The 14,994-nt window shown below is 42.3% G+C and overlaps 1 protein-coding gene across 1 annotated transcript in view; it reads right to left on the minus strand.

The window, feature by feature from the left end:
• Positions 1 to 8,842: 8,842 nt before the first annotated feature.
• The window catches only part of IPMK (inositol polyphosphate multikinase), a 42,638-nt gene continuing 36,486 nt past the window's right edge, over positions 8,843 to 14,994 (minus strand). Inside the window, exon 6 of the mRNA XM_064513578.1 lies at positions 8,843 to 14,691. Within this exon, the coding sequence (XP_064369648.1) occupies positions 14,057 to 14,691 (635 nt within the window). The 3' untranslated portion in view covers positions 8,843 to 14,056. The remainder of the gene's footprint in view (positions 14,692 to 14,994) is intronic.

Consider the following 14,994-nt stretch of genomic DNA (forward strand, 5'->3'; position numbering starts at 1 on the left):
GCGCAGACCCGAAACGAGGTCGTCAAAGGGGAAAAAATAAATAAAAAATTAAAAACTAAAAAAAACCTGAGGTAACTCGGAAAGAAAACGGCAAGATCTAACAGCCCCAACGCCACCGCCCGCAGGAGACCGTTGCTGCTCCTTTTCACAGCTTTCACGCTGCCATACGCAGCAACCGCAGCGGGCTGCTGCCTGGGGGCTCCTTTTCTGCTTAAAAGGGGTAAAAACCAAAAAAAATTACCTCAGGAAAATGGGATTTGGCGCGTCCCGGAGAGGCGACATCGCCGCACACGAGGCGGCCGCCCTCGGCAGCTCCTCCGCGGCCGGCAGGACGAGGGATTCGCCCCGAAACGCCCTCGCTTTCGGCGCATGGCCCCGCCGCCCCCTTCCCTTTGGGGCTCCGCCCGTTTTCACGCGCATTTTGAGGGTTTTTTTTTTACTGCTTTCGCCGCAGCGAAGCGCCGCTCACCCGCTCTGTTGGGGCTCCGCCCGCGCCGCCGCCCCTCGCGGTTCCTCCTCCGACAGCCGAAAACGCCGCGTTTCCACGGGAATTTCCACGCGTGTTTCCACGGGGAACGAGGCTCTCTCCCCACACAGCCCAGCTCCCTCCCCGCACGCTGAAGGGCGAGGTAAGCCGAGATATATCCCCTCCCTCGTGAAAAACGCCCTCCCGGGCGCGGGGCACCCTGGAGGGAGCAGGGTTTCCCCCAAAAAACACGGGGGTTTTACTGCTCCCTTACTCACTTTATTCACTTTTTTTTTCAGTCCTCGAGGCCCTGCACTGGCTCCTTCAGGCCTCCTCGGAGGAGGAGCAGCAGGGAGCAACCCAAGGCCACCCTGCAGGATCGCACTGCAATAGCTTCCAGCACCCAGGTTTAAAGAAAAACCCCTGCCCAGGCTTAAGTAGGAAACCTGACCCATTAAGCCTTCCCCAGTCAGCCAACAGCAAGTTGCATTTGTCAGGAAGCAAAAAAAATAAATAATGATGGAAAATAGCAATGTCACTTCAGAGCTTGTCACCTACGCGCTGCATCCTTGCTTGGGCTCTGCCTTGTTTCAGCAACACTTGGTGCACTGCAAAACCCCCTCCCTGCTGCAGGGCTTCACGGGGAGCTGCTGGCCCGGCCCGTTTGCCCCTGGAGCAGCTGCGGCCGATGTTTCGGGCAGACTTACCCAGCCACCCTGATGCTCCATTTCAGGAACACCAGCTCTGTCGTATCAAGATCCAAAGCCAGTTTTATTGCTGAACACGTGCAGTTGGCTACAGCTGCTAAGATTCATGGCATTGCTTGTGTGCCGCTCCTAAGAAAATAACCCACCCTGCTGTCGTTTCATCTCCTGCTATTAAACTATTAAAATAAATAGGGGGATTTTGCCAAACCTCCTTTTTCCATAAATAAGCAGCTCAGCGCTCTCGGGGAGCAGCTGACTCCCTCTTGCTCAAAACCCACTCTCTCCACCCTGGCTCTGCTCCTGTAACCTGGTCTCTGATCCACTTTGAGGGCCAATGTAGCAAGGAGACACTGACAGCTATTTTAGAGACTTTTCCTGTGCCAATACTGTCACTTCTGCTATTTTTTTAGCTACCTCATTTTGCATGGTAGCGCAGCCCTCACAGGTTTTAATTCTAAAATACATATCTATTACAACCGTGCAGCTGAGGGATTCATAAACCCCTGTCCTTAAAAACACATTTTTTTTAAGAAAATGGGGCAATATTTCTCCACAACACACAGCAATGAGCATGTGCAACAGCTTCCCTTGGGGAAGTGCTGCTGCTTATTAACAGTAATTAATAATTAATCCTAACACTAATTACCACAGCTCCACTGATTTAGGAGCTCCATTATTTCTCTGTGCCTTTGAAATAATCCCATTAATGTATAGTATGGTTGTGCTGATATACATTTATAAGCCCGAGGTCTATGCAGTAGTAAACCTGCCTTGGTCAGGTTTAATGCACCGTCTGTATGATTTTATCCGGGCAAAGTCTCTCTCTTTACTGTCAGCAGTATCTCAGCCGCTGCCATAGGAAATTCCATCCAAAAGCTCTCCACTCCAATGTTGTATCCTACTGCAGTGTTGAGAAACCAGCATGACGAACCATGCGCCGTATTAGAATAGCTCTTAAAACCTGATTTAAGAGAATCTCTGCTTTAACCCAACGCGGTGCGCAGGACTTAAGCAGCGGTGTCACTCCCGTCTCGGGTAGCGGCAGCTTTGATTACAAGATGTCTCGCTGGCCACCTGCAGCTGCCAGACACTTAAAACACACAAACACACAGCAATTTCCAAAGGCTCCTGGAAGGCGCCGAGCCCTGCTCTTGCTCTCTGCCTCAAAGCAAAAAAAATAACGAAAGCAATCAACACCAGCAGATGATCCTGACAAGAAGTTGCGCGTCTGATCAGCCTTTGACCCATGAAAAGCTTCTTTAAACTATTTTCAATTGGAAGGTTTGCAGGCCAAAAGCTAAAAGCCTCATGGGGGTTAGCCACCTCCACCCACAAATTTCCCAGCTCTTCATCCAGAACCAACCCAGCCAAAGCGGTTCTTCGGCTCCACTTTCCACGGGAAAACAGCAGAAACCTGTCTGTAAGGGCGGAGGTGAGAACTGACTACTGCCTGAGGGCACAGGGCCAATTAAATGGCTATAGCAGGGCATCATGATGTACCATAAATACACCTGAGGCTATGCTGAGGCCGATAAAGCCAGGTGAAGAGGCAGCAGCAGTGCACTGCAGCCCTGGCACTTCAGCCAGCCCGAGAAGAGCATTGCTTTTAACAGTGGCTGGTGCCAAAGCAATTGCAAAGTTATAGTTTGGTTTTCACTTAACTCAAGCAGAGAAGTGTGGAAAAGAAAAAAATCTATAAAGTGTCAGGAGCACTGTTCTCCACATAAAAATGAAACATCTGGAAAAAAGATTTTGGAAAGGCACGTTTTGGATTCAGCAGAGAGGGCAAGGCAGCGACGCTCAGGAAGACGCTGGGGTTTATCTCGTGGTGCTGGTGGGATGCAGGATGTCTGCAGCAAGAGCGGGTGCGTGGCCGGGGCACGCACCCTCCCTCTCACCCGCACTAATCAGCCACAGCTCATCCGCCTGCTGAGCGTTACCTGCCAGCAAAGGGCTTTGAGCACAACTGGGCTCAAACATTTGGCTGCGGGGTTTGCCCGCTCTGGTACTCACTTTTGAGGCACTTCCCATTTGCCAGTGGCACACACAAAAAATGCAAAAGACACTCTGTCCGGGGGAAAAAAAAAAAAAAAAAAAAACCAAGAAAGCTGCATGGGTTATTTATTATGTTTAAGGTAGATGGTGGTGCATGAGCCAGGATTACTGCTAGATGTGTCAGGAAAAAAAAGCCCCTACAGCGGAGGTAAATGCAAGCTGTCAACAGCAGGGTTGTCACCTGCTAAAGTAAAGGCAGGGAAAGAAAAGACCTGAGGCAGCGATAACTGCATCAAGCAGCCCTGGGAAGCTCTGGGAAAGGGCACAGAGGAGCCCCAAGGCCTCGGATGCACTGAAGCACTCGAGGCTTTGCCACCTGAGCTGGGAAGAAAAGCTGGCAGTGCAAGAGAAATTGCCCACCTCTCCCCAAAAACGTTTTTTTAATGGGTGTTGGCTGAGCAACAAAATCACCCATCTCTCTCCCAGGCTATTTTGTCGCTTCCCAGAGGGGGTTTCACTAGAAAACATCCCTCGCAGGTTTGCATGGCAGCATTGCCCTTGCCAGCTGGGTGCACTCTGCATACAGGGTACGAGCCAGAAAGATCAGTTTTGCTGGAAATACCTTCCCCTCCTAGACAGCCGTGCCTTGACCTTTGCTGTGGTAGCTGCGCAAGGGCACGAGTGGGACTCACGCAGTGAAAATCGCACCGGATTAGATGCAAGGAGCGAAACAGTCTTCCCCAGACACGCGCCAAGGAGACAGCTCCCACTGACAAGGACTCCTACGTCCTGCGTTCAGCAAGGGCAACCAAAGCGCAGCAGCTTAAATTTTCTGTACCAAATAAGCCTCAGGATGCTAGAAAAAGGAGTCGCTTTTAAACAAAAGCTGAGCTTAATTTCCCGACTTACCAAGAGTAACAGGGAATATAGGCACAGGCCTCTGCGGGGAGAGTGGGGACTGGCATTTAAGGACAACGGAGGATGACGTTGGGAGAGTCCTCCTGCAACTCCCAGGCTCTAATTTTGGTGTGAATAAAGCAAAGCTTTATACTAACAGACCATCAAACAGGTATGCTTCACAAGCACCAAACTCCTGTTTCCCTTAAACTTTGGTTTCAGTGCACTTTTCTTTAGGAATGAACTTCTGCTCCCCTGCCACAGCCTTCCTCCTCGTCTGCTGTCTTCTCTCCGTGCTGTTATTTTCCCTCTCTGTCCTTGGAGCTGATTGATTTCTACACCCTGGGAGCTGTTACTTGCATTTAGCCCAAAGCTAACATAATTGAGGTCTAAAAGGGGCAGTGCAAAGCACCTTCATTTCCTACTGGAAAAAAAAATAAATAAAGTTTTATGTTATAAAGACCTTATGGTTCACTTCTCTCCAACTTCCCGCTGGCCCCTCCGATATGCAGCATGGCTGCTTTTACATTAGGAAGGACCAGATGAGATTTAAGCCCCAAAAGTGAGATTGGGGCAATAAAGCATCATAAATCAAGGGCGTGCTCAGGCTTTGTATTTTTTTTCCCCTGCTCTCCTTGAGACACACCAGCCTTTGGGTATCCGGCTATTTATCACTTCCCTGTCACTCCTCAGACAGTTTTAATAGCGGAGATAGAGTATCAGCATTACGAGGCTACTTTTTCTAGTTTCGCCAGGAGCAGATGCCGGCACGCACCCGCCGCACACCTGTGAGATGGCAATAACCCAAAAAGTCTCTCCCCGGAGCCACCGAGTGAGCGCCGGCTCCAAGGGGCTCAGGAACGGCCGTCGGTGCTAACCTGCTTATGCCAGGTCCCAGATTTCAGGGGTGTCGCGACCCAGGCTGCTGAGATCCTGCAGGGATTCCAGCAAATCCTACGAATCTGTGCGCGCTGCTTGGCTTCAATTAGCCTGAAAAAGCCGGTTATGTGCATTTCAACTAGCTGTAAGGATAACTGTAATTTAAGGAAAAGGCAGCATGATTGGGCCATGATTTTGGTATAATTGAACACCGCAAAAGCAAACAGAAGCCATCATGCAAACTGTCCAGCTATCGGTCTCTTTATAACACAGTACACTTTTCTAATTTGCAGTGATAATTACAAACCCATAAAAATACATCTGTTGACCCAGACAGCTTGTAACTGTTGCTTTGATGTCTATATTGGTCTTTTCCATGTTACTGACTCGTACAGAGCATCCAAACTAAACAGTTTAGCAAGAAAAGGAATTATGACACGTCTCTTTGCTCGTTATTTTTAAAACTATGATTTCAATACTGACGTTTAATCAAAATCAGATTTAAAAGAGAAGAAAGTAGGAAAGCTGAGGCCACAAGGCCTTAAATAATGTCACAAGGACATTATTTCTTTTTGTTATGAAGAAAGGTCTCTGATAAGCAATCTGATAAGCTGTCTTGCTTAACTTCTACCATCCAGAGGATCACATGGCACTTCACAGGTTAAAAATACTACTTTTTTCACATGTGGACTTTAGCAGTGGTATAACAAAGTTGCAGAGCAAGCACAAACATGCAGACCTAAGTCTGGAAAAAGAGAAATTAACAGTGGAGGAAAGAATTTGAAGAAGAAAAAAAGTCAGAGGAGAGGAGTCTGAGACCTGCATCTTGTGGTACTGACAGAGAAGAAAGCCAGGAGATGCTCCAAGTGCAGCAGCTGGAAGGGAGGAAGTTCCTGGGGAACCGAAGGGGGATCTAGGGATGATAAATCCCCTCCGGATAAGCAGCATCACAGCAACTTTGAAGGAGGTAAGACTGAACAAATGGCCCTGCCGATTCAGAATATGGGACCATCCAGCTCAGCGCCCCTCTGATATTTGAGTGTTGCACACAGTACTCAAGCTATTGGACTATTGCTTTTATTTATTATACTCCCCAACTTACACTCCCAAGCAGTAAGCGACAGCCGAGCACATCATTTTGTACAGGAAACCAGGATCTAACAGGAATAATTAGCAGAGAAGGACAAAGCCAGGGGGACGGTGTTGTGTGTGTGAAAAGGATACCAGCGCATTTTAGGGGAGACACTGCCCCAGCTGCAAACACTAACTATTTGCATTCACAGTATTTGAGAATCAAAGGTTTAAGTCAACCAAAGTCCAAGTCAGGTTTTTTATTTTTTTCATAGTTGTTCCTGGTTTGTTTCTGGCTGTTTAATTTTGCAAAAATCAGTACTTTGGCCCAGTATCCATTTGATAGCTTCCCATCTGCATGTCCAATTTATATCCACTGAATTTGCTAATCAAATGAAGTTTTTATTGCTAGCCACATTGCAAAGCTTATATAGCTGTGGGGAAAAAACAGGCAACACTCCATTTCTCCTCATGCTTCAGCAACGAAAGCATTGCTGTGATAGCTGTGCAAGGGCACGAGCGTGGCTCACGAAGTGAAACTGCAAGCGGCTTTGTTGCTGGGATGGGCACAGCCCGGAAGGTCAGCGTTCAGATGTGCTGCAGAATACAGAGGTAAAGTTATTTGTTTTGCACAGAGTCAAAATAAGCTTTGAGATTACTAAAGGAAAATATGTATTCACCTCAGCTGTCTTACTCCTATCTGAGATCACATTTATCCTTGAATCTCGTGGTAACCGAATCCATGAATTAAAATAAGTTACATTTAGTGGAAACCAGCTTTGGGGATGGCAAGCAAGATGAAAAGTGTAAGTAAAGATAGAAGAGCAGCAGCAGGATAAAAAAATGCCTGATAAAGTTAAGCTTCTCTAATGGCTGTCTAGCAGTCCCCCCTTCCCCAGCCGCAATTTCTCCCTGCTTCCACAGCCCCCAAAGAGGTACTTGTGCATCCCTGCAATGAGCCACACTGCGATGTTTGGGGTGAAGTTAAATGTTATATGGGCTTTGTGATATACTGAACACTGTAACTGAATGATAAGTGTTTTGAGCCGGCTAGGTTTCTGCAAATGCAGTGGTGCAACTCCTTCACTTCAAAACGCAGTGGAAGCAGGGGAATTGCTGGCACATTCTTCAATGCTGTTTAGATTTCTGTCACAAAAATTAGTAAACCCCCCTACAACATTGCAAGGCTGTGCTGCTTGCCAGTGGTCTAGCCTCTTCCCTTCTTTTACACTCATTCCTTCAGCTCAGAAGCAGGTGGGTCTGCACAGCCTTCCTCCACAGGAAAAATAAGACTTATGAACACATTTAGAAAGCTTTTCATATACAAGCAAGACAAAAAAAAAAAAAACAAAACAAACCCCACCAGCTTCACAGGGAAGCTGGAGTACTGTTCCCACAGGCTTGTTCAATTCAGAGAGTTCAAAATTAGAGAACTAATTGGGGATGCAAAATGGTTTATCATCTACAGCAGGGTGTTTATGCTGTCAAACTGTTCAGTGTTTTCCAACCTGCATGCCCAGAAGTTTTAGACAGCGATGTTTCTTTATACTTCATTAACAAACAGGGAACAATGATCTTTCTGAGGTAATAAAGGACTGTAACTTGAGCAAAAACTTGTTCAATAATGTGCCTAAGGCCTGATGAAAACACTATCTTGTTCCCTTTCGGGGAGTGGGGGTGGAAGTGGCCTCCTGCATAAACAAGTTCTTTAATTTACTCAGAGATACAGCATAGAGTAAGACTGCTGTCTTCTATATTCCAAAATAACCAGCAGGCATTTTCTATAAATATCCCTTAGTTGGAAAATACTATTAACTGGCACCAACTGTTCCAATATCATTAGAGCCATGATACCCATCAGCTGATTAAATTAATGTGGTTCTTGCAACTGCAAGTAGTATCTCTTTGTTGCCTAACTTAAGGTAGGTAGTAAATTCTTTCCTGTGAAATTAGTCAGAGAAAGCCAACAGCAACATTATCGCCTTCAGGTAATTTGGGAAGATTTCCATCTATGGAGTATTATTTTCATGACCTCATCCCTCTAATCTGCAGGCTTCCCACTTTGAATTTCTGCCTCATTTCAGGTTCACGCCCTGTTCAGATGAAGTCCTCTTTGAGGGCCACCCACAAGATCCAGCTTTACAATCCAGAGAACAACAGCAGAAAGCAGCTTTTCCACTTTTTCCAATCTATGCTTTCCTTTTGCTGCCTGACTACTCACCTTCTTCCAAAAGGAGGAAAAGAAAAAAAAAATCAAGCCAGCTTTAACTCACTTAAACTGCAATTTTCACAGCTTTGAATCAAACATTGAAGGTAATCTTGAGATTCAAATCTTCTGGAGTAAAACAGCTATTTCCTAGTTACTCATCAAGGCCTGAACTATCATGAATTTATGCAAAAGGTTTTTTTGTTGTTTTTTTTAAACTGTTGCCCAATTAGGGGGATGGGTTTATCTTCTCCAATCCTCCTTCCATTCAGGAAAGCACTATAGACAGAGTAAGATGTTGACCTAAAATTCACATGCAATGCAGTAATGCATAAACTTCTGCTGAAAAGAGACAAGTCCTATTTTGTGTGCGTGGTTTCTGTTCTCTTTTGTTTTTAACTAGAGGTGACTCATGTATACCGAGAGGCAGGCATTACCAAAAATAGCAATGGATGTCATCACAAGAATATGATGGTACAGCAAAACTGGTAAACCCAAGGTGCACACCTATTACACAGCATATAGAAGAGAGGAGAAAGAGGAGTTAATCAGTGCAGGTATGTTCAAGAAAATTTTGTCAATATCTTCCTGTGTTAGAAAGAAACCAGTTATACTTGCAAGTCACTTGCAGAAAATTTTAATAATTTGCCAAATATACAGCTATTAGAGTTATCCTAAATATCACTTATAATTAATTTACAAAAGTTGGTAGATAGCATAGTACAATGTTCTATAAAATAAACACATATAATGTATTAACAATACCCCCTGCAGTCCAATTATGGCAAAAAAAACAAATGAAGTTACAGTCAAACACACAAATTAGAGGAGACTTAGTGACAGCTTTAGACACTTGAACCAAAGAAACTGAGACCAGACTAGATACATTCATCCATCAAGCATAATAAATGCAGAATTTTAGATTCTAAAAACAATTAACACAGCATTAGGTGCAATTTCACATGCTTTATCTTCCAGTAGGGTTCCCAGAGTATTAAAGTGCCTTTGTGCACTCTAGTTTCCTTTATAGTCAGGTGCAATACACGTTTGGAGATTCATAGGTCACTTGAGTTTCGTTTTGTTTTTTAACAACTGTTTGAACCAATGTGCACACTTCAAGCTATGGTGTTTTTAAAGTACTTTTGTTCCCATTTACCATTGTTCTGCATAAGCATCTTCTGTCCAATATCATAAAGCAAACAACAGAAGTCAAACTCCAAATAGGCAGGGCTCATCTCCACTAAACAAAGTTACAGTAAAAGTATTTCTTGAAGTGTGTTTTCTGCTATATAATGCTTAACTTTTTTCTCCTTTATTCCCCCTCCCCACCCCGCTTTCAAACACTGCTGGAATTGTTACAGTCGTCCTTTGGATGTCAGTGTTCTGCACAGCTTTCCCTTACAGATTGCCGTGAACGATGGCAAACATGCAGGATTTGGCCTGTGGATATGTGGTGGAACACACTTTAAAAAGTAAAAGTAACATCTGACCACAGTCTGTTTTTAACTCAATGAATACGCATGAACCGCGTTAGCCTAACTGCAAGATATTTGAAAACTTAAGGCCTGTGGATATTATCTGCAATAATTACTTGCACTGCAGAACTGACCAGGTGTCCTACTCAGTGCTTCTTCTGAACTTCCACTGTTTCCTGCCATGCCGCCTTCTTAAACCTAACCTCAATGCTAATTGCACAAAGAAAAGGAAAACTACATGCTCGGTTTGGCTATCACTCACCTTGCCCCCCAAATATTCTCTTTAAAACACACCTAAGCGAGTTCCATAAAACCTAGGATCTAATCTCCAGTCAAAACAGGCTTAATACTAAAATTCAGCTCCTGCTTTTTCATGGTAAAAAAAGAATGCAAAAGGAATTTGCATCTCCCATGTTATTTGAGACATTTTGACCGTGTTTCTCAATACCTGCACTTTAAGAGCTGTCATAGAACATGAATTCTTAGGAATATCAGAATCCCCTTTTAAATCATTCCATGATGATGTCTTAGCTGCTGCTTATGCGAGGTCACCACTGGTACCGAAGCAAGGGCTGAGGAAGGCACTCAGGAGGAAAACTTACTTGAAAAAAGAAAAAGTGAACAACTACTCAAATCATTACTTCACACAGCAGATGTGGATGGAGCCTCTAGTCTTCCACTGTCTTCCTACACTTGATAATACTTCACATCATGAAATGAAAAAACAATTACAAGGATTTGTAAGTTTTACCTGTTAAAAAAAAAAAGTCACTTGCTCACAGACCAGTGTAGGCCATGCCTTTTCTTTGCCACTGCTGCTGCACATAAAGAGGCCAATTTTACATACTGCAATCCAGACTCAAACCAGCAGGAGCGCTCTGCAGGTAAAGAATCTTTTAGTGGAGCTTTACATGTATAATACACTAACATTACTTTAAAAAATGTGCATTTAAGTATGTCAGTAATGTATGCACTCTGTTAATTAAAAATAAAGGAAATACTGATTTCCTAATCTACCGAGTACTTTAAAAGTTCTACATGAATCTATAGAGTTATGAAAAAGCACAGTCTGACTATGCATTACAGCAGAAAAAATAGAAACCAGTACAAGTTTCATGTGAATTACAATTAAAGTCTCAGTTTTAGTTCATAAAGTGATTTGGATAAAATACTTTAAACATTTCAGAACAGTATAACAACTTCCAATGCTATTTAGGCAAGTTCCACCAATATCCAAAAATACCATATATGTAAATGCTTTTTATAAAACTTTATACAATTCAAACTCTCATTAGGTAAGCCTATACACAATTTGCACAATTACCTAGTTAGAAAGTCTTTAGCATAACTAACTATATTCTGAGAGAATAACATTAAAAACAATGCTTCCGTCAATCTTCCCTTTTGACAATTGATTTTGCTAAATCACATTCTTATTGCTCAAAATTAGGACAGACAGGCTTCATCAATAAAAGCAATCAGGTGTTATCCCTGCCTGCAGAAGGGACCTGTTTTATAGTTTTATTGGGCAGAAATACCTCTAGGCCTTGCTACCATTTGCATGAAGATTTCCCAGTACCTGTTGCCTCTACTGAGTGTTTCCTACAAACAGAGTACAGAGAAGAAAAAAAGCATTAATGGCAGATGAAGGGAATCAATGACACTACACAAGCTTAGCAACCAGCACCTGCCTTTTCATTTTCTACTGAATTCTGTCATCTGGTCAGTGATTTCTGTGAATACATCTCCAACTATAACAAAATCTGATCTTTTCAAACACAAGACACTAAAAAGATGCACAAGAACAGTGTGAACATAACAACTTTGCAGGCTTCTGTTCAGTCAGTACTATGCCAAAACACCGCTACAACAAGCTTTAACTACACAACTTCCAATTAAAAATATCATCTCTCAAGCTACATTTTAAATTAACAGAAATACATCCATAATAACTACTGGTAAAAAAGCTGATAAAATTATTTTATTTTTTATTCAAAATATTCTGACAATTTAACAATATTCCAGGTGCATTACAAACACTGCCACAGTCAACACAACAATCAATACTTAAAGAGCATTCAAACACTGAAGACATTTATATCTTAAAGCAGAGACAGGAGAATGCGCTTATACTAAGAGAATACAGATCATTTTCCAAAAACTGACTTCTTTGAGGCAGATATCTCATTTCCCCAGCAAAAATGGATTAAAATCCAGAAGAGATGAATTACGGAGGACAAAAATTCAAATGTATAAATGTTTTCCTCTGTATTTTCTATAAAATATTGTTAATTTATAATTACAAGGCCTTTATTGGCCTAGACTACACTAGTGTTGACTGCTTACAGAATAGAACAACAAAAACAGGAAAAAACAGGGTTAAAGCAAACAAAAAAAACACCACAAACTTTTCTTCGAATATGGCTTAAATTAGTTCACAGACAGCTGGGAATATAGTGGGTATGTTGTAACTGTATGGTTGCAACAGAAATACCAGGTGGAAAAAAGTCCTCATTTTCCCCTTCACCATAATTCACATAAAATTTTCAACAAAAAGATATTGCCCCTACTGCAAGCATCTCTTTCCATGCTTCAAAAACTATTGTTTTGCAAACATTGTTTTGATTCTTGAATGTATTATCCAATATTAGCTCTAAAGTTTAGACAACGTAGTTGTATACATAATATTGTTTTTTCCCAATTAACCTAGGATCTCAAATGGAGCTATACTTTCAGACAGCTTCACTTAAAACATGTTTGTTTCTCTTTCTGATATACAAAACATGTCAAATCGAGAACTTGCAAAGACATATACACAAATGAGTGCATAGTGCAGATCATACAGAGCAGCAAGGCCACAATGCCACATTAAGTCCACATTTAAAAGATGTATGTTTCCGATGACCAAATCCATTCCAAAGTTTTTTGGTTTTATTTTCTAAACTTGTGAGGCTTGCATAAAACAAAAGCATTAAAGTCTTGCCCCTTGCAGGCCAAAACTTTTGTCGTGACTTTCATATCGCTGACTATATACGCAAGTTAGGACTGTCACATACACAGGATACACAAGAGGCACACCAAAAAAAGGTTTGGATACATCATCCCAAACTCAAATATCCTAATGAAAGCCTTAATTTTGCCAGTGAAATAAGGAGGTGGGACAATTTTCAAAATACATAGCTTGCCTATGCATCAGTAAAAAAAAATGTGCCAATTTTAGCCCTGGGGAAAAGAGCCACAACTCCACTGAAATAACTGAAGGTACATCTGGTTGCTCCAGGGCTGAAGTGGACCTTAGCAGTAAAGGGTCCTTTACCATCTTGCTCATTGCTTCCAGTTGGTGCTCCCCTGCAGTGAAAGACTGAAACATTTGTTGCAAGAGTACAAGCAGCAAACAGCTAAAGGAAATCTCAATATGCTTATTCAAAACACTTTGTTTCCACTTTTTCATTAAAGTTGCTTTCCAAAGGTAAATTTTTGGACAAGAGCTGTCAGAAAGAAGGATTGAGGCATTTTTCCTAGTCACAATATCAGCCATCCCATTAACTGATGGACTTAAACTCCTAAACCAAATTAGCTTCCGAAATACCTTGTATTTGATTCCCCCTAACACACTCTTTCTTGAAAACTACAGAGTTTCTCTAGCATTTGTGCAGTTTAAGCCTGTTATGGTAATTTTGTCCAGCATTTTCTTAGCACCTCAACACAAATTACATTGTAGCTTGTCTGTGATGGACGTTGGCTATGGACAACCAGAAAGAGGGGAAGCGCCCACCAGTTTTAAAAGAATAGCAGTATCACCCTGTTACATCGAGAAGCACTTCTGGATACGCTGGTTCCCAAGTTAGACTACCGAAGCTAAACAGGATTTGTCTCAAAGTAGGGTTACTCCAGTTATTCAACATAGTAAACACAAGAGGGCAGTACTGAGGACATCAATGCTGCACTTTCTCCTTTTCAGTCCATTTTCTAATAGCCTGTTAATGGAGATATGGCTCAGTGTCAAGGCTAAGAGGGCAAACATTATCAAAGCTAAAGTAGTTATGGGGAACTAACACTACCCTTACTTATTGTATAACTGTACTCCTTGGATTTAAGCCAGCCATATACATTTCACCCTACCAATTTACCTATCCTGCTTAATCTCAAGTATCTTCATCCTTTCACACTTCTTAATTAACTATCAATTATTTTCCTGAGTGAGATTATAAAAAGTTAAACCCTTCTACCAAAAGTACAAAGACAAATAAAATATAGTAGAACAATACAAACCCAGTTATACAGCATTACAAGTGCAGAAATTCTTCATGTTGTTGCTCTTCTTTATCATTGGCCCCCAGTAAAAACCATAACAAAGAATTTAGTTATCCAAAATATTTTGAAGTACTGTGATTAAATTCTTCAGACCATAAATGTAGCCCTCATCCCTCGTGTTGCTAGGAAACACGTGAGCAAAATCTATCATTCGGACTTCCACATTTGCGCTTTCCTTGATCTCGGCTGGCACATGACAGAAAACTTTTTCCAGTTGGGGTATAACATTTCCATTTAGATGCTCCTGGGTAATGCAAGTGCTGCTTTTCCACACGTTGCCTTGCTCCAAGTTCTCAACTTTGAGTGAGAGCTGACCGTGGTGCCGCTTTGAATATGCCTTTTTGTGAAGTGCATAAAATTTGGACAAGCCTTTACTTACGGAGGCCTCTATTTTTCCATTCTCTGTAGAATTTATTACGTGAATATTATTATTATACTCCAGTATGTCTCCTCCTGATAACAGTCCTTTGGGCATTACTCTCTTCTCTGCCAAAGTGACATCGCTCAACCGCACAGTGGTTGCCTGACATGAACCTTCATAAACAAACAGCAACGAGCTGGCATAGAAGTTGAGTTGCTCCTGGCCCTCAAACCACTCCAGGATTTTTTCGATCTTCTGAATGCTGGCAGCGACAGCATCTTTTCTCAGGCAGTACCCGTTGTGAAAAAACTTTGAGACGCCTACAAGAAAGAAACGGACATTTTCAGAATTATTTTGGGGAAAAAAAGGTTTTTATTTCTTTGGGGACTAAACTTGTTCTTGAATTGAAGAAAAATATTCACGGTTTCCTGTTAAACGCTTATTTAATAACTCAGAACCAAACTAAGAAATTCAAATACCTTCAGTTACCTTATTATGAAAGAACTGCTATATAATGTTAGAGATTGAGCTCAGATTGTAAATAAAAGTAACTGAACACTAAACAAACACAGTTTCTGCTCCCTACTTCACCTTGTCAAGCATATGAACAGTTTCAGGCAGGG

This window comes from Dromaius novaehollandiae, chromosome 6, assembly GCF_036370855.1.
Source record: "Dromaius novaehollandiae isolate bDroNov1 chromosome 6, bDroNov1.hap1, whole genome shotgun sequence".
NCBI classification, from domain to species: Eukaryota; Metazoa; Chordata; class Aves; order Casuariiformes; family Dromaiidae; genus Dromaius; species Dromaius novaehollandiae.